General features: G+C 44.1%; 1 protein-coding gene across 6 annotated transcripts in view; it reads left to right on the forward strand.

Moving 5' to 3' along the window:
* elmo1 (engulfment and cell motility 1 (ced-12 homolog, C. elegans)) overlaps positions 1-19,986 on the forward strand; it is a 321,507-nt gene that overhangs the window by 121,799 nt on the left and 179,722 nt on the right. For all 6 annotated transcript variants that reach the window (XM_068056594.1, XM_068056610.1, XM_068056619.1 and 3 more), the window contains 2 exons: positions 14,375-14,474; positions 18,677-18,828. In XM_068056594.1, the coding sequence (XP_067912695.1) occupies positions 14,375-14,474; positions 18,677-18,828 (252 nt within the window). The remainder of the gene's footprint in view (positions 1-14,374; positions 14,475-18,676; positions 18,829-19,986) is intronic.

The following is a 19,986-nucleotide window of genomic DNA, read 5'->3' on the forward strand; positions in this document are numbered from 1 at the left end:
ATTCTGTCCGTAAACCTTACTGCTTCTCTCGCCTCTTTTAAGATACTCTTTAAAACCTATCTCTGAGACTAAGCTTGTGGTCACCTATTCTAATATCTCCTTATATGGGTCAGTGTTAAATTTTGTTAACACTGCTCAGAAGCACCTTGATACAGGAGCTATATATATGCAAGTTTTGTTTTAGAGATACAGCACTGAAACAGGCCCTTCGGCCCACCGAGTCTGTGCCGACCATTAACCACGCATTTATACTAATCCGACACTAATCCCATATTCCTACCACATCCTCACCTGTCCCTATATTCTCCTTCCTATACTAGGGACAATTTATAATGGCCAATTTACCTATCAACCTGTAAGTCTTTTGGCTGTGGGAGGAAACCGGAGCACCCGGAGGAAACCCACGCAGACACAGGGAGAACTTGCAAACTCCACACAGGCAGTACCCAGAATTGAACCCGGGTCGCTGGAGCTGTGAGGCTGCGGTGCTAACCACTGCGCCACTGTGCCGCCCCACAGTTTCTTGTTCCAGTAGGACTCGCAGTGTGTCTGGTTTTATCTCTCATGCTGAGGCTCTCTGATCTTGTTGAATGTCCCTGTTGGAACAAACTAATGTAGTTTGAGGTTGGATTTACTGGCTGATGCAGTGACGAGACTCAAATCCGCACCTGCTGTTGTAAATTAACACTGTTAACTGTTCTGTAGACAGATAGCTTAAATAAAATGACAGTTGTAATTTGGCAATGAATGGGTCTTCAGACTGATGCATAGAACATTTGATGCTGATCCTTAGGACGCATGCTTATGAGGTTCCTGCATTTCATAGGAACAGGCGTAGTCCACTCGCCCCTGCTCCACCATTCAATTGGTTTATGGATGTTCTGCACCTCAACACCAACAGTATTAAAATTATCAATGACATTAAATATGTAAGACTTTTATTATTGAAGATTGTTCATAGTCTGAGCTTCCATTAAAATTCCATAGTCAATGTACCAGGATAGCTGTATGAATATTAAATACCTGGACTAGAGTACTCAGCAAAATGACTTCTATATAAGCATATACTGTGAGTGGATTTTTAATTAACTCTGTTCACTCAGCTGGAAGCAATGTTGATCTGTGGAGCCCTTTTATCTACTACTGTCGTATGCCAGGAAAACTTAAGAACATAAGAACTTAAGAGATAGGAGCAGAAGTAAACCATATGGCCCCTCGCACATACTCCACCATTCAATACAATCAATACTGATCTTCTGCCTCAACGCTACATTCCTGCTCACTCCACATATCGCTTGATTCCCTGAGAAATCAAAAATCTATCTATCCCAGCTTTGAATATACTCAATGATGGAGCATCCACAACTCTCTGGGGTAGACAATTACAAAGAATCACAATGCTGAGTGAAAACATTTCTCCTTATCTCAGTCCTAAAAGATCGACTCCTTATCCTGAGACAGTGGCCCCATATTCTAGATTCCCCAGCCAGGGGAAGCAACCTCTCACTGTCTACTCTGTCAAACACCTTCAGAATCTTGGATGTTTCAATGCGATCACCTCTCATTCTTCTAAACCCCAGAGACGATAGGCCCCATTTACTCAGCCTCTCATCATAGGACAACCCTCCCATCCAAGGAACCAGTCTGTTGAACTTTTGCTGTACCAACTCCAATGCAAGTATATCCTTCCTTAAATAGACCAAACTGCACACAGTATTCCAGGTGTTGTCTCACTAAAGCCCTATATAATTGCAGCAAGACTTCCTCATTCTTGAACACCAATCCCCTTGCAATAAAAGCCAACAAGCCATTTACCTTCCTAATAGCTTGCTGTATCTGCATGCTAACTTTCTGTGTTCCTTGTACAAGTAAACCCAAGTGACTCTCAATATCAGCATTTAGAAGTTGCACGGCTTTTAAAAAATATTCTGCACATTATACTCCATCGGCCACCTTATTGCCCACTCACGCAACCTGTCTGTAGCTGTTTGTACCCTCATTGTGTCCTCCTCACAGCTTACATTCCCACCTAGCTTTGTATCATCAGCAAACTTGGATACATTGCTGTCTGATTCGTCATTTAAGTCATTAATATAGATTATAAATAGCTGAGGCCCCAGCATTGATCCTTGTGGCACCCCACTAGTTAAAGCCTGCCAACTTGAAAATGCCCCATTTATCCCTATTCTTTGTTTCTTGTCCATTAACCAATCCTCCATCCATGCTAATATATTATCCCCTACTGCATGAGCCCTTATCTTGCATATTAACCTTTTGTGTGACATCTTGTATGCCTTTTGGAAATCCAAGTATACCACATCTACTGGCTCCACTTTATCTGCCTTACTAGTTACTTCCTCAAAAAGCTCTAATAAATTTATCAAACACAATTTCCCTTTCGTAAAACCATGTTGACTCCCTCTGATCATACTATGATTTTCTAAGTGCATTGTTAAGACTTCCTTAATAATAGATTTCAGCATTTCCTGACAACTGATGTCAGGCTAACTGGGCTGTTGTTTCCTTTTTTTTCTCTCTCCCTCCTTTCTTCAATAGTGTTGTTACATTTATTAACTTCTAATTCCCACTGGGACCATTGTAGAATCTAGCGAATTTTGGAAAACCATATTCAGTGCATCCACTATTTCTGAAGCCTCTTTTAGAACCCTAAGATGTAGTCCATCAGTTCCTGGGGATTTGTTGGCTTTTAGTCCCACTAGTTTCTCCAATGTGCCTTCTCTGCTGATATTAATTAGCTTCAGTTCCTCGCACTTATTTGCCCATGGTTACCTTTTATTTCTGGTATAAAATTTGTGCCTTTTACTTTGAAGATAGACACACAATATTTTTTCAATGTTTCTGCCATTTCCTCATTCCCCATGATAACTTCTTCTGCCTCTTACTTTGAAGGGCTAACATTTACTTTATCTACTCTCCTTTTTGTATGTGTGTGTATATATGGATGTCTTATTTGGCTATACATTCCATGGCCTCCTGAGATGCCGAGTGGAGGAACGTGATGCCTCCCGCAACACATCTGAGTGGGCAGGTTGATGTGATGTGTCCCATAATCTGGGACTCATGGCCACAATTCCATTTCGGGTCAGCCCTCATCAAATGGGAGACGGGGAAATGTGGGACAGCACTGGGAGCCACTCAGTTGGAGTGGACTTGAACATCTCTGACACTGTCTGCATGGTGGCGTTTAGCTGTATGTCCATGATCTTTGTGTGGCTGCTGCAGGACCTGGCGGCAGAGTAGTATTCTGTGGCAGAGTAGACTGGGGTCACTGTTACAGTGTAAAGTGTTCTGGCTGTTGTCACCCTTAATGTTCCTGTGAGTTTCTGATCGGGATTACCCTGGATTTTACTTTTTGGCTAGTGTTGACAAGATGTGGCCAATAGGTGAAAATCCTATTCAGGGTAACACGCAGGTATTTTGGGTGGGGGTTATGGGTAAGTTATCTTCCACAGAAAGAAACGTTGAGTTCTTTTCCAGCGATGGCAGTGTCCAAATGAAACGTCGAAACAATTGCCTTTTCTCAATTGGGACGAAAGTGCCAGGTCTGGAAGTGACCTCCTGCTGTCAGCATTGATGTCTGTGTATGTAGTGCTGTCATTGTCATTAGACAAACCTCTGGGTTTTGGTGTAGGGCATGTCTGCCGTATAGGTGTTGAAAAAGGCCTGTGCAAGCACCGACCCCTGTGGCAGACCATTGTTGAGCATCCATGTTTAGCTGGTCTTGTCAACAAGATAGACATAGAACTTCAGAGTTGCTCGTTGGGGTGTTGATAAGCCTAAGAGTTTTGCAACATTGATTGTTGAAGGCTTCAGTAGCAGACGTTCATGCCAGGCATTGTTATATGCTGATGACAGGTCTATGAAGTAGCTATAGTGTTCAACTGTTTCTGGAATCCTGCCTTAGGTAGTGAGTGCAATGACCTGGTCAGGGCAGCTACTTCTCTGAAGCTCGCCTGCTTGCTTGGAGGGTGCTTTCTAAAACTGGTTTTATCCAGTCAAAGATGAACTATTCCACAACCTTGTGGACAGGAGACAGAAGAGTCATGTGACCATAGCTTTTGGGATTGTTGGCTGGTTTTCCTGGCTTTCAGATAGCAACAGCTTTGGAATGGCACCAGACTTCTGGGAATATCCATGTCAAAGATGTTGGAAGAGAGTTTGGTAAGCCACATCCATCCATTTAGACCCTGGTTCTTGAGGAATTCTGGGTAGATGCCATTAATTCCTATGGTGGATGTCAGCACTCTTCTCCACTTCTTTGGCAGTGAAGGCACTCGAAAAAGTGATGTGTGAAGTGGCCTTTTGCAGTGAGAGCTCAAGTAACTTTTTCTTTGCATCTGTTTTCAGAGGTATTCATAGCCTTTAAGTTGGTTAGAAGGCAGGCTGCAATGGCATCTGCACCAACCCTTGGCAACTCATGTTGGGGCAGTGAGGCAGTGCCAAGCCGACAAAGCAAGTTCCAGGATTTCCTGATGGAGCATGAGAAATTAAGGTTTTCAGTGGTTTCTTTTCCAACGCACAATTCTGCCTTTGTTTAGGAATCCATGAGTGCTGTTGCAAAAACAAGAAATGCTGGATTCACTCAGCAGTTCTGGCAGCATCTGTGGAAAGAGAAGCAGAGTTAACGTTTCGGGTCAGTGACCCTTCTTCGGAACTGACAAATATTAGAAAAGTCACAGATTCTAAACAAGTGAGGTGGGGGTTGGGCAAGAGATAACAAAGGAGAAGGTGCAGATTGGACCAGGCCACATAGCTGACCAAAAGGTCACGGAGCAAAGGCAAACAATATGTTAATGGTGTGTTGAAAGACAAAGCATTAGTACAGAATAGGTGTGAATATACTGAATATTGAACAGCAGCAAGTGCAAACCTGAAGAAAAACAACCTGAAAAAAACAGTGGGTAAGCAAACTGAACAAACTAAGATGAAATGAAATAAATGCAAAAAAAGATTGTAAAAAATGTAAAAAGGAATGTAAAAAAAAAGGAAGAAAAAATAACTAAAAATGACTAAAAATGAAAGTAAAGTGGGGGGCTGTCATGCTCTGAAATTATTGAACTCAATGTTCAGTCCGGCAGGCTGTAGTGTGCCTAATCGGTAGATGAGATGCTGTTCCTCGAGCTTGCGTTGATGTTCACTGGAACACTGCAGCAATCCCAGGACAGAGATGTGAGCATGAGAGCAGGGGGGAGTGTTGAAATGGCAAGCAACCGGAAGCTCAGGGTCCTGCTTGCGGACTGAGCGGAGATGTTCTGCAAAGCTGTATCTGGGTCATGAGTGACATCAAATTCTGCCAGCAGTTTTTCACTCGTGGGACGAGCATGGTACTTTAACCTTTCCTGTAGTCACGTGGGATACTTCTGGTGGCCCCCACTTTCAGTAGTTGAGCAAAATGCTCATAATCTTTTGGGGACGGTGGTATTCTCTGGATTGTGTTCTCAACAATGCTTGTGAAGATGGACCATGAAGCCTTACAGAAACTCTACCTTGGTATTGGAACCGAGGCGATTGTTGGCACCTTGATCCCTACGTTTATGATGCTGGATCGTCGGTGTGAGTGGGGAAAGTTCATAAGGATCTTTCAGGAGCAGGCCCTTTGCTATTACGAGTCATGAAACAGAGGTCCAGTGAGTATTTCTTTCCACCAGCAGGCAGAAAAAAGTGCCTGGCAGTTTGACATTGGCTACAGAGCTGGTGTAGGAGGGAGAGCTTCAGTTATGTGGATCATTGGGATACATTCTGGGGAAGGTGGGACCTGTACAAGAAGGACGGGTTGCATCTGAACTGGAGGGGCACCAATATCCTGGGCGGGAGGTTTGTTAGAGCTCTTCGGGAGGGCTTAAACTGGTTTGGCAGGGGGATGGGAACCGGAGCTACGGAACAGTGGATGGGGTAGCTGATGAACAGGCAGATACAGAGTGCAGAGACTCTGTGAGGAAGGTTAGACAGTTGACAGGGCAAAGTTGCAGCCAGTATGATGGGTTGAAGTGTGTCTATTTTAACGCAAGAAGTGTCAGGAATAAGGGTGATGAACTTAGAGCATGGATCAGTACTTGGAGCTACGATGTTGTGGCCATTACGGAGACTTGGATATCACAGGGCCAGGAATGGATGTTGGATGTTCCGGGGTTTAGATGTTTCAAAAGGAATAGGGAGGGAGGTAAAAGAGGTGGGGGAGTGGCATTGCGAATCAGGGATAGTATCACAGCTGCAGAAAGGGAGGTCGTCGAGGAGGGTTTGTCTACTGAGTCATTATGGGTGGAGGTCAGAAACAGGAAAGGAGCAGTCACTTTATTGGGAGTTTTCTATAGACCCCCCAATAGCAACAGAGACACGGAGGAGCAGATTGGGAGGCAGATTTTGGAAACGTGCAGAAGTAACAGGGTTGTTGTCATGGGTGACTTCAACTTCCCTAATATTGATTGGAACCTCCTTAGTGCAAATAGTTTGGGTGGAGCAGTTTTTGTCCGGTGTGTCCAGGAAGGTTTCCTGACTCAATATGTAGATAGGCCGACAAGAGGGGAGGCTATGTTGGATTTGGTGCTTGGCAACGAACCAGGCCAGGTGGCAGATCTCTCGGTGGGAGAGCATTTCGGTGATAGTGATCACAACTCCCTGACCTTTACTATAGTCATGGAGAGGGACAGGAGCAGACGGGATGGGAAAATATTTAATTGGGGGAGGGGAAATTACAATGCTATTCGGCAGGAACTGGGGAGCATAAATTGGGAACAGATGTTCTCAGGGAAATGCACGACAGAAATGTGGAGGTTGTTTAGGGAGCACTTGCTGCGACTGCTGGATAGGTTTGTCCCCATGAGGCAAGGAAGGGATGGTAGGGTGAAGGAACCTTGGATGACAAGAGATGTGGAACAACTAGTCAAGAGGAAGAAGGAAGCTTACTTAAGGTTGAGGAAGCAAGGATCAGACAGGGCTCTAGAGGGTTACAAGGCAGCCAGGAAGGAACTGAAGAATGGACTTATGAGAGCTAGAAGGGGACATGAAAAAGTCTTGGCGGGTAGGATTAACGAAAATCCCAAGGCGTTCTACACTTATGTGAGGAACAAGAGGATGGCCAGAGTGAAGGTAGGGCCAATCAGGGATAGTGGAGGGAACTTGTGCCCGGAGTCGGAGGAGGTAGGGGAGGTCCTAAATGAATACTTTGCTTCAGTATTCACTAGTGAGAGGGACCTGGTCGTTTGTGAGGACAGCGTGAAACAGGCTGATATGCTCGAACAGGTTGATGTTAAGAGGGAGGATGTGCTGGAAATTTTGAAAGACGTGAGGACAGATAAGTCCCCGGGGCCAGACGGGATATACCCAAGGATATTAAGGGAAGCGAGGGAAGAGATTGCCGCGCCTTTGGCAATGCTCTTTGCGTCCTCACTGTCCACTGGAGTAGTACCGGATGATTGGAGGGTGGCAAATGTTATTCCCTTGTTCAAGAAAGGGAATAGGGATAACCCTGGGAATTATAGACCAGTCAGTCTTACGTCGGTAGTGGGAAAATTATTGGAGAGGATTCTGAAAGACAGGATTTATGATTATTTGGAAAAGCATAGTTTGATTAGAGACAGTCAGCATGGCTTTGTGAGGGGCAGGTCATGCCTCACAAGCCTTATTGAATTCTTTGAAGATGTGACAAAACACATTGATGAAGGAAGAGCAGTGGATGTGGTGTATGTGGATTTTAGCAAGGCGTTTGATAAGGTTCCCCATGGTAGGCTCATTCAGAAAGTAAGGAGGCATGGGATACAGGGAAAGTTGGCTGTTTGGATACAGAATTGGCTGGCCCATAGAAGACAGAGGGTGGTAATAGATGGAAAGTATTCAGCCTGGAGCTTGGTGACCAGTGGTGTTCCGCAGGGATCTGGTCTGGGACCTCTGCTCTTTGTGATTTTTATAAATGACTTGGATGAGGAAGTGGAAGGCTGGGTTAGCAAGTTTGCCGATGACACGAAGGTTGCTGGAGTTGTGGATAGTGTGGAAGGCTGTTGTAGGTTGCAACGGGACATTGACAGAATGCAGAGCTGGGCTGAGAAGTGGCAGATGGAGTTCAACCTGGAAAAGTGTGAAGTGATTCATTTTGGAAGGTCGAATTTGAATGCAGAATACAGGCTTAAAGACAGGATTCTTGGTAGTGTGGAGGAACAGAGGGATCTTGGGGTCCATGTCCATAGATCGCTGAAAGTTGCCACCCAAGTTGATAGGGTTGTTAAGAAGGCGTATGGTGTGTTGGCTTTCATTAACAGGGGGATTGAGTTTAAGAGCCGCGAGGTTATGCTGCAGCTCTATAAAGCCCTGGTTCAACCACACTTGGAATATTGTGTTCAGTTCTGGTCGCCTCATTATAGGAAGGATGTGGAAGCTTTAGAGAGGGTGCAGAGGAGATTTACCAGGATGCTGCCTGGACTGGAGGGCATGTCTTACGAAAAAAGGTTGAGCGTGCTAGGGCTTTTCTCATTGGAACGAAGAAGGATGAGAGGTGACTTGATAGAGGTGTACAAGATGATGAGAGGCATAGATAGAGTGGATAGCCAGAGACTTTTTCCCAGGGCGGAAAGGGCTATCACCAGGGGGCATAATTTTAAGGTGATTGGAGGAAGGTTTCGGGGAGATGTCAGAGGTAGGTTCTTTACACAGAGAGTGGTGGGTGCGTGGAATGCACTGCCAGCAGTGGTAGTAGAAGCAGATACATTAGGGACATTTAAGCGACTCTTGGATAGGTACATGGATGATAGTAGAATGAAGGGTATGTAGGTAGTTTGATCTTAGAGTAGGTTAAAGGTTCGGCACAACATCGTGGGCTGAAGGGCCTGTACTGTGCTGTACTGTTCTATGTTCTAAGAGATGGGTATCAGAGGGCAATGCCCAGCCTTCTACTTTTTGGAAGCCCCACGTTTAGTGGTGGCTGTTGAAATCACCAATGTAGATGACTGAGTGGTTGATGGTTGGTAGGGCAATTGTTGGCCATATTTTTCACAGCTTGTAGACATTTACATATGATGATTTGTGTGACTGCAGGGGCATCTCACTCCTTAGTGACAGGGGGAAGGCTTTTGCTCGGGTCATACTTAAAAGATTCCATTTACTTGTAGACCGAGTGTACCCGGAAGCACATTGCAGTTTCCGTGTTGGCAGATCTACTGTGAATATGATCTTCTTCATATGCCAGCTACAAGAGAAGTGTAGAGAACAGAGTATACCCCTTTACCTAACTTTCGTAGATCTCACTAAGGCATTCGACATCGTCAGCAGAGCAGGGAAAAATTGGCTGTTCACCAAAGCTCCTCAGTCTCATCCACTCCCTTCCATGACAACATGCACTGCACAGTACAGTTTGATGGCTCCACTTCTGACACTTTCGGAGTGAAACAGGGTTGTGTCCTAGCCCTCACTCTGTTTGGCATCATCTTCTCCATGCTCCTGACCTTCGACTTCCCTGCTGATATGGAAGGAGTCTACTTGCACACTAGGTCAGACGGCAAGCTCTACAATTCATCAAGGCTGAAAGTGAAGACAAAACACATTGCGTCCTGATCAGAGAATCCTCTACACTGATGATGCTGCACTAGTTGCTCACATGGAGATTCAGCTACAAAGACTCTTGAACTGTCTCTCCCATGCCTGTAACCTGTTCTCCTTGATTATAAGCACCAAGAAAACCGTGGTCACAGGACAAGGTGCTGCATTTCTGCCCCTGATCACACAAAAACGCTCTACTGGAAGTGGTTAGCAAATTCTGCTACCTGGGGTTCATTGTGACAGACAATCTGTCCCTTGATGCATAGCTCGATACACGCATAGGGAAAGCAGCTACCACCTTTGGCAGACTTGCAAAACGCGCATGAGGTAACGCCAAGCTGACCCTTAGGACCAAGCTGATGGTTTATAAGGCCTGTGTTCTCAGCACTTTTCTGCATGGCTGTGAAACATGGGCGACTTGCTACCAGGAGAAGAAGCTCAATAATTTCCATCTTCGCTGTCTTCGGCGCATTATGGGTATATCCTGGCAGGACAAAATCACAAATGCGGCAGCCCTCTCAGACGGAGCTCCCAAGTGCGTTGGCACTAATCAAACAGAAGCGGCTTAGGTGGATGGGACACATCCACAGGATGGAAGATGGTTGCATACCCAAGGACCTTCTGTATGGTGAGGTAGCCAGTGCCAGATGACCAATAGGGCGCCCAAAGCTCTACTTCAAGGATGCTTGCAAGTGTGATTTGAAGGCCCTTAATGTTGACTATCGCACCTGGGAGTCACTAGCTGGTGAAAGAGGGAAATGGTGACACATCCTGTGGACTGGTGTGCACTACCACGACGACCAGTTGCTACGCAAGCTTGGTAACAGGCGCCAATGTCAAAAACAACAACTCACAGTATTACTTGACAGCTTCACATGCAGCACCTGTGGCAGAACCTGTCTCACAAGGATTAGCCTTCACAGCCATCAGCAAAGGTGCACCGAGAAGACACCCATCCTAAATGGATTGTTTGCTGCGTGTTCATCATCTTGCGTAGATGGAATGATGCCAATCAACCAGACATTCATGACGGTCAGTTTGTCCACTCTGATTTAATGGAGAGTGGTGAGCTGTATGCTGGTGGGATTTCTTCAGCTTCGGTAATTAGGCCGGCCCTGATGTATGTGACCAGTACCGTATTTTAGGTGATATTGGCACATTATCAAGTGGAATCCATGGATCTGTATTCGGTATGGGTTTGGTTCAGACAGGTGGGTTTCATTCAGGGCAAAAATGTTGATAATTTGCAATCTAAGTCCCCTTGACAAGTTCTCTCACTTTTCTCTAGAGAGACCTTCAACATTGAGGTGATAAATGTGGATTGCTGGATCTAGATTGGTTGGTCCTGAGAGGAAGCTTTGGCTGAAATGTTCAATGCTTTTCAGACTGGGAGGCCGCTTTCAGTTTGGTTGGCTTCTTGATGACATTACCTGGCAAGTTCTCGATACATTAGCACACACATGGACACCACGTGTAGGTTGTCATCAACTCCCCGATCCCTTTTATAATGTGGCTGGAAGGCTGACTGTTCTGCTGTCACGTTAATGAAGGTCTCTTTTGCACTCACCCTAAAATAGTGTCTTTCAGATTCAGTACGCAGTGCTTTCCATTATATATGGTTAAAGTGCCATCTTAGACAACTTTCTTTACAGTGCCATCATGGGTAACCTTTAGAGTGCCAGCAATGTGAGTATCAGGATCAGGGGCATTTCTCATTGCATAGAATTATAAAGAACAGAAGGAGGCCATTTGGCCCAGTGTGCCTTTCCCGGCTCTTTGAAAGAGCTATCTGATTAGTTGCATGCCACTGCTTCTTCCCCATCGCCCTGAAAGTTTTTCCTTTTCAAGTATATATCCAGTGCCCTTTTGAAAATTGAATCTGCTTCCAGCACCCTTTCAGGCAGTGCTTTCACTCACTGCTTAAAATAATTTCTCCTCATCTCCCTTTTGGTTCCAATGCCAATTATCTTAAATCTGTGTCCTCTGGTGACTGACCATTCTGCCAGTGGAAGTAGTTTCTCCTTATCTACGCTATCAAAACCCTTTAGAATTTTGAACATCTCTTTTAAATCTCCCCTTTAACCTTCTCTGCTCAAAGAGGGGCTGAGATTTTTTTGGTTTGGCTTTTACATTGTTCACCTGAATGGAACATCTTCCAACATTGGGGAAAGTTGGCAGCTAGTTATTTTGTCATTTATTGCAATGTTGGTGGAGACGGTGTAGTTAGGGACTTGGCAGAGCTCGTTCGCACACTGGGTCAACTTCTTCCAATGGATAACTGCTGTCCAGGCTCGAGTGTGGAGGATGATCACTTAAGAAAGACACTGGAGGCCGCTGGGACAGGGCCTTTCACAGGGTCTTTAACAAGGGTTTTAGAAGGGTTCTAAATAAGGCAGAGGCTGCAAGTTTGGTTTGTTTAGGAATGTAAATTGGGGAGGAGGGTCTGGAAAGCAGCGAGGCCTATAGTATATGGCATAGTCTATGTACGGTTACCACTATGAAAAGTGAGTAGAATGACCCTCTGTGAAGAAAAAGTGTAACAGTGAACACACAGGTCATCGACTCCAAGTTGAAATTAATCAGCCTCCTGGAAAATAAATGGTACATTGAAGGTGAAGTACATTTGCATTTAAAAAAAAACTTAGATTGGGGTTTTTTTTTAGTTGTGATGGTGAGTTAAGCACCTAATTAATTTGGTGAGGAATATAATGCTCTGTTGTTTGGAGATTGTTGGATTGAGCCTCAAAATGTGGTTCAATCATTTGACTCCAGGTTGATAGACAGGTGCAGTGCCAAAGGTGTGCCGGGGGTGTTCTCCTTAGGATGTTAAACCAAGACTGGCCTGCCTGATCCAGGTGGATGCAAAAGATTCCATGGTGCCATTTGAAGAAGGGCAAGGAGTTCTCTCAGATCCTGGCCAGGTTTTGCACTTCACCCCATTCATAATTTTATTTTTAAAAAACCGATTGTCTAGTTATTTATCTCATTGCTCTTTGAGGATTATTGTCAGATGCTCACTGCCTGTGTCTAACAGTAACTACATTCCAAAATAAAAGTGCAGCCAATGCTTTGAAATGTTTCACCTTGATGAGATGTTACCAATGCGTGCACTATTTAGCACTTTATCACTATAATGAGTGGGTTTCATTCATTGGAATGCTACACTGGAATCAGGAATATACTGACCCAAACAGACTGTCTTTGCTATGAGGCGAGAATCAAAAGCATTTTACTGTTGCATGACGAGGTACATGAAGATTCAACATTAGTCTATCTTTAGTGCTTTTTGAGTGTAGAGTCTGCATCAACAGGATCCAAGTTATCCATTGTGAATCCCTGATACAGGACAGTCTGCATTCTCTCACAACTGTGTGGAGAAATCATATGTGAAACAGGAGGATAATGCATCATCAATTACAGAAATTGAGGCATAGCGAGCCTGTTGCACAAATTCTGTCATTCCAAAAATGGTAACACAAAAATCCAGGCAGAGTTGCGTGAACAGGTCACAGTCAAACTCCAATTCGCTGCACACTCGCTGAAAGTACACTTTGTGACTCAGAAAACCACATTTTGTTGCATGAGCTTGTTCCTTATTTTTAAATTTACAATTCCAACCCTAACAGTCTACTAATAAAGAACTGATTGATTATGTGGCTGAGCTGTAATGCCTGACTGGTAACTCTCCTGCTGACAGTAAAACTGTGTATGTGGATGGAGCTGGTTGCTTAACCTAATCTGGGAGTTCTTGTAAGTCATCACATAGGAATGTCCTTTTTTATTCATTTTTATGGGATGTGGGCGTCACTGGCCAGGCCAGCATTTGTTCTCCATCCCTAATTGCTCTTGAGAAAGTGGTGGTGAGCTGCCTTCTTGAACCACTGCAATTCATCTAGTGCTGGTACACCCACAGTGCTGTTAGGGAGTTTCAGGATTTTTGATCCAGCAACAGTGAAGGAATGGCAATATATTTCCAAGATAGAATGCTGTGTGGCTTGGAGGGAACCCTGCAGATGGCAGTGTTCCCATGCATCTGCTGCCCTTGTCCGTCTAGGTGGAAGAGATCACGGGTTTGGAAGATGCAGTCGAAGGAGGTGTGGTGAGTTGCTGCAGTATACGGTACACACTGCTGCCACTGTGGAGGAGGGAGTGAATGTTTAAGGTGGTGGATGGGGTGTCGATCAAGCAGGCTGCTTTGTCCTGGATGGTGTCGAGCTTCTTGAGTGTTGCTGGAGTCGCACTCATCCAGGCAAGTGGAGAGTATTACATCACACTCCTGACTTGTGCCTTGTAGATGGTGGACAGGCCTTGTGGAGTCAGTAGGTGAGTTACTCACCATGGAATTCCCTGCTTTTGTGGCCACAGTATTTATATGGCTGCTGCAGTTCAGTTTCTGGTCAATGGTAATCCCCAGGATGTTGGTAGTAGGGGATTCAGCAATGGCAATGCCATTGAATGTCAAGGGGAGATGGTTAGATTCTTTCTTATTGGAGATGGTCATTGCCTGGCACTTGTGTGGCGTGATGGTCTCTTGCTGCACTGCACTATTTCCACTAATACTACTTCCTTTCAGATTGTGGCACTGCTGTTTATTGAGTTAATGGCATAACTTAATTAGTTCAGGTTTTTTTTTTGCAGCTACCTTCTGCTCTTCATGCTTTCTGACAACTACGGTACCCTACAGGGCTTGTTACGGTACCAGTAGGGCTTTCTTCTGTTTTATTCTCTCCCCTTGTTTCTTGCTGTGCAAAAGCAGCTTCAGAGAAAATTCTCATGTTGCCTGAGTTCAGATAGCTAGAACTGACTTGTGCATCATTTATCTTTTCAGCTTTGGGGACATGTTGTCATTCACCTTGACTGCGTTCGTTGAGCTCATGGACCACGGGATTGTCTCCTGGGATACGTTCTCTGTGGCTTTCATCAAAAAGGTACTGAGATGCTGGAGTGATTTGTACGAATGAAGTGGGGGTGAGTGTTGGGAGGGAGAGGTTTGGTAAGTCATTGTGCCCCGTACAGTGTTTCGGAACAAAGGAACGGAAGTAGGTCATTCAGCCCCTCAAGCCTGTTCTGGCATTCAGTTGGATCATGGCTGATCTGTGCCTCAACTTCATCTATCTACCTTGATTCCGTAAAATCACTGAAAGCTAGTGGACAGGTACAAAATATAATTTCAATGACTTCGGAAATGGTGGCCTTTGTCAAAATTCCTGGAATACAAAGGAGTGGAAGTTACATTACAAATATATATAAAGCACTCTTTTGACCCCGTTTAGAATACTGAATTCAGTTCAGGGCAGCATACTCCGGGAAAACATATTGGGCATGGAAGGGGCACAGCACAGATTCACCAGAATGATACCGGGGTTAAAAGTTTAAATGACGATGGTAGATTGTGTAGACTAGACTTGTATTCCATTGAATATAGAAGATTCAGGGGTGATCTAATTGAGGTGTTTAACATGATTAAAGGAATTGATAGGTTAGAAACTATTTCCTTTGGTGGGGGAGTCTGAAACAAGGGTGCAGAACCTTAAAATTGGAACTAGGCTACTCAGGGATGATGTCAGGAAGCACTTCTTCACACAAAGAGTAGTGGAAATCTTGAAAACTCTTACACCAAAAAAGAGGTTGTGGCTAGGTCATTTGAAAATTTTGAAACCTGAGATTGATAGAATTTTGGTCAGCAAGGGTATTAAAGGTTACAAAACTAAGTCGGGTAAATGGGGTTGCGATACAGATCAGCCATGATCTAATTGAATGGCAGAATAGGCTCAAGAGGCTGAATGGCCTATTCCTGGTTCTATGTTCCTCAATCTACCCTGCCAACTCCTTTAATCATCTGAAACGCATGTATTAGATCACCTCTGTCTGATGCTGCATCACCAGTGGCAACAGTGTGAGATAAATGGCTGTGCTGATGTATAGTACCACTTTCAGGCACAGTTCCTCCCCTCCCTCCCTCCACAAGGCGACTTTCGCATAGTTTGAGCAGTAGTGTATTTTTTCATCTGCAAGTGTGTAGTGTTGCCAACTCCAGTCAGATATATTCCTCGAAGTTTCATGACATGACTTGCCTGCAAATGCTAAACCCCAGTTAAATGGCTGTTGTTCTCATATCCAACATTGTGGCCCACAAACAGATAATGGCCAAATAATCTGTTGGTTGAGGGATAAATATTGGCCAGGGACTCCCCTGCTCTTCATTAAAATAGTGCCATGGGTCTTTTACACCCAGCGGAGAGGGCAGATGAAGTCTTGGTTTAATGTTTCATTCGAAAGTCAGTGGAATATTCTGCATGTTCTGCAGAACCTCCTTCTAGCTGAAGTGCTTCTACTTGTCTTGGCTCCCAGTGCTCGAACTCGTTGCCTTTATGCTGAGGTTGGATTCCCTCAGCCTTGATTCAGTTGGTAGACTCACCTCTGAGTAGAAGGTTGTGAGCTCAAGCCTCACTCAGGAAACGTGAGTGCATAATCTTGGCCAACGCATCAGTGCAGCACTGAGCAGGTACTGCACCATCAGAGGTGATGACCTTTTGATAAGATATTAAACTAAGGCCCCATCTGCTCTCTCGGGTGGACATTAAAGATCCCATGGAACTACGTAGTAGAAAAGCAGGGGAGCTCTGCCTGGTGTCCTGGCCAACCTTTATCCCTCAACCACTGCCATTAAAATTTGGTTACTATCACAATGCTATTTTTGGATCTGGAACCTTGTGTGTAAACTGACTTCCAGTTTTGCTTGTATAACCACAGTCCTTGCAATTCGAAGTAATTCATTGTGTTTCCTTCCCTCTAGTGAAGTGTTTCCTTTTCTCTCTGCTCTGTGAAAGCACCATAGCTAAAGTTGATAACTCACTGATGAGTGGTTACACTTCAAAAAAAATCCTCATAATGCTAATGACTGCTGGTGAGTTGCCATGCAGTCATTTAACCAGCACTAATGAGATGAAAAGGCAAAAATAGAGCGAATGATTTGTGAACGCCAACAGAATCTCAAAGCAAAAATACTGTTGTATGCTTGTAGTTAGCTATTTTCTAAATTTATGCAAGTATTTTAAGAGGTAATTACACAACCCCCTCTGGAGAGCTACGTTTTAACTGTGACTATACTTCAGAAGTACTTCATTGGCTGTAAAGTGCTTTGAGATGGTGGTGGTTTTGAAAGGCGCTATATAAATGCAAGTCTTCATTTCTTAGTGTAGGAAATACAGAAGCTAATCTGTGTGCAGCAAGCTCCCAGAAGTAGCAATGTGATAATGACTAGATATCTCTTATTCTTCAATCAACATTACAAAAGAGGTATTAAATGTTGGCCAGGGCACCAGGGATAACTATCCTGCTCTTTGAAATAATGCCATGGGATCTTTTACATCTACCTGAGAGTGCAGACGGGGCCTCAGTTTAACGTCTCATCTGAAAAACGGCACCTCCGACAGTGCAGCACTCCCTCAGTACTGCACTGGAGCGTCAGCCTTGATTTTTATGCTCAAGTAACAGTTTATATAAATGACTTGGATGAAGGGACCGAAGGTATGGTTGCTAAATTTGCTGATGACTCAAAGATAGATGGGAAAGTAAGTTGTGAAGAGTACAAAAGGAGCGTACAAAGGGATATAGATAGGTTAAGTGAGTGGGCAAAGATCTGGCAAATGGAGTATAGTGTGGAAAAATGTGAAATTGTCCATTTTGGCAAGAAGAATAAAAAAGAAGCATATTATCTAATTGGTGAGAGATTGCAAAGCTCTGAAGTGCAGAGGGATCTGGGTGCTAGTGCATGAATTGCAAAAGGTTAGTATGCAGATTCAGCAAGTAATTAGGAAAGCTAACAGAATGTTATCATTTATTGTGAGAGGAATTGAATACAAAAGTTAGGGAGGTTATGCTTCAGTTATACAGGTCTTTGGTGAGACCACATCTGGAGTACCATGTACAGTATTGGTCTCCTTATTTAAGGCAGGATGTAAATGCTTTGGAAGCAGTTCTAGACTAAAACCTGGAATGGGTGGGTTGTTTTATGAGGAAAGATTGGACAAGCCAGGCTTGTATCTGCTGGAGTTTAGAAGAGTAAAAGGAAACTTGATTGAAACAAATAAAAATCTGAGAGGTTTTGACAGGGTGGATGTGGAAAGGCTGTTTCCCCTTGTTGGAGAATCTAGAGCAAAGGGGTGAAAGGCTATCGGGGGTGGGCAGGAATATGGAGTCGAATTTACAGTCAGATCAACCATGATATTGAATGGCAGAGCAAGTTCGAGGGGCCGAATAGCCTACTCCTGCTCCTAATTTGTATGTTCTTATGTAAGACTTGAAACCAGTATCTTGTGGCACAGAGGCAAGAGTGCTACCAACTGAGCCACAGCTGACACTTAAATTCAAGCCAAAGATCAATTTAGATTTTTTCGATACTAAGGGAATTAAGGGATATGGAGAGAGTGTAGGAAGGGGGAGTTGTGGTAGAAGATCAGTCAAGATCATTTTTAATGGCAGAGCAGGCTCGAAGTGCCTAATGGCCGACTCCTGCGTCACAATTTGGTACTCTAAACATATTGCAATATGTTACACTTCACAAGATGCATTTTCTTATATTCATTTTTGAATGTGTATTATTAACAACCAATATTCTGTTTTCTCCTTTCATCCCCTCACACCAAAGAAAAACTTGCAACAAATAAAGTGAAGGAAAAAAACAAGCAGGTTAAATCAGCAGCTAAACACCTTTATCTTGTTCTCTGCTGTAGCCTCTGCAGCACAAAGTACACTATAGGAAATAATGTTTAACTTTTTTCATTAACTTCAGAATTGAAAATACTGCTACTGAACTATCTTGATGGGCAATTTCTTTAAAAAGAATCTGTAAAACTCTCAGATGGATAGCACTGTGAGTCTGGCAAAATCTTAGATTGGCACCCTCATTGCCCCCCACTCCCCGCCCTCCCTCCCTGTAAAAGAAAATAGATTGCACAGTCTCTGCAGAAACGTGTCTCAGATGGTGACAGCTTCACAGAAGTTGGGGGTGCAGAAGCAGCAGATCTGGGAAAGGGAGAAAATTGTATCCATGTAGGCGCATCAATGTATTTACAGAAACTTTAAAGTCAGGATTTGAAACTTACTGTTGTCTTTATGTACTTCTCAGATAGCAAGTTATGTGAACAAATCTGCTACGGATGTGTCTGTGTTACAACGGTCGCTAGCAATCTTGGAGTCTATGGTGTTAAACAGCTATGATCTTTACCAGAAGGTGGCACAAGAGATCACTATTGGCCAGCTAATGCCACATCTACAAGGGTAAGTTCTCATAAGCCTTTACCTGGAAGAAAGCAAATAAGATGTTGAGTTAGATTGGTGCCTTGATTAAGTATTATAAAAAGGATATCGAGGCACTGGAGAAGATGCACAAATGATTTACAAGAATGAAACCAGAACTGGGAGATTATAACTCTCAGGAAAGATTGAATAGACTAAGGGTTCTTCTCTCTAGAAAAAGAATGCTGATGGATGAGCTACCTGGAGGTGTTCAAAATTATGAAGGGATTTGATAGGGTAGACATAGAGATGTTTTCACTTGTGGTGGGGAGGAGTGGGGTGGAGTCCAAATCTAATGGTCATAACTTTTTTCATTAACTTCAGAATAAAAAACATTGCTACTGAAATATCTTGGGCAATTTCTTTAAAAAGAATCTGTAAAACTCTCAAATGGATACCACCGCGAGTCTGGCAAAATCTTAGATTGACGCCCCATTCCCCGCACCCCCCCCATTCCCTGTAAGAAAATAGATTGGCACAGTCTCTGTAGACACGTGGCTCAGATGGTAACTGCTTCGCAAAAGTTGGGGGTGCAGAAGCAGCAGATCTGGGAAAGGGAGAAAATTTTATCCATGTATGGGCAGCAGTATATTTGCAGAAACTTTGTGAGAGTGACTGCCTTAACATCAAGGCAGCATTTGACTGAGTATGGCATCAAGGAGCCCTAGCAAAACTGGAGTCAATGGGAATCAGGGGGAAAACTCTCCCCTGGTTAGAGTCATACCTTGCACAAAGGAAGATGGTTGTGGTTGTTGGAGGTCAATCGCCTCAGTCCCAGTACATTACTACAGGAGTTCCTCAGGGTAGTCTCCTAGGCCCATCAATCTTCAGCTGCTTCATCAATGACCTTCCCTCCATCATAAGGTCAGAAGTGGGGATGTTAGCTGATGATTGCACAATGTTCACCATTTGCAACTCCTCAAATATTGAAGCAGCCCATGTCCATATGCAGCAAGATGTGAACAACATCCAGGCTTGGGCTGATAAGTGGCAAGTAACATTCGCGCCACAAAAGTGCCAGGCAATGACCATCTCCAACAAGAGAGAATCCAACCATCTCCCCTTGACATTCAATGGCATTACCATCGCTGAATCCTGCACTATCAACATCCTAGGGCTTACCATTGACCAGAAACTGAA

This window comes from Heterodontus francisci, chromosome 2 (assembly GCF_036365525.1).
Source record: "Heterodontus francisci isolate sHetFra1 chromosome 2, sHetFra1.hap1, whole genome shotgun sequence".
Lineage (NCBI taxonomy): Eukaryota > Metazoa > Chordata > Chondrichthyes > Heterodontiformes > Heterodontidae > Heterodontus > Heterodontus francisci.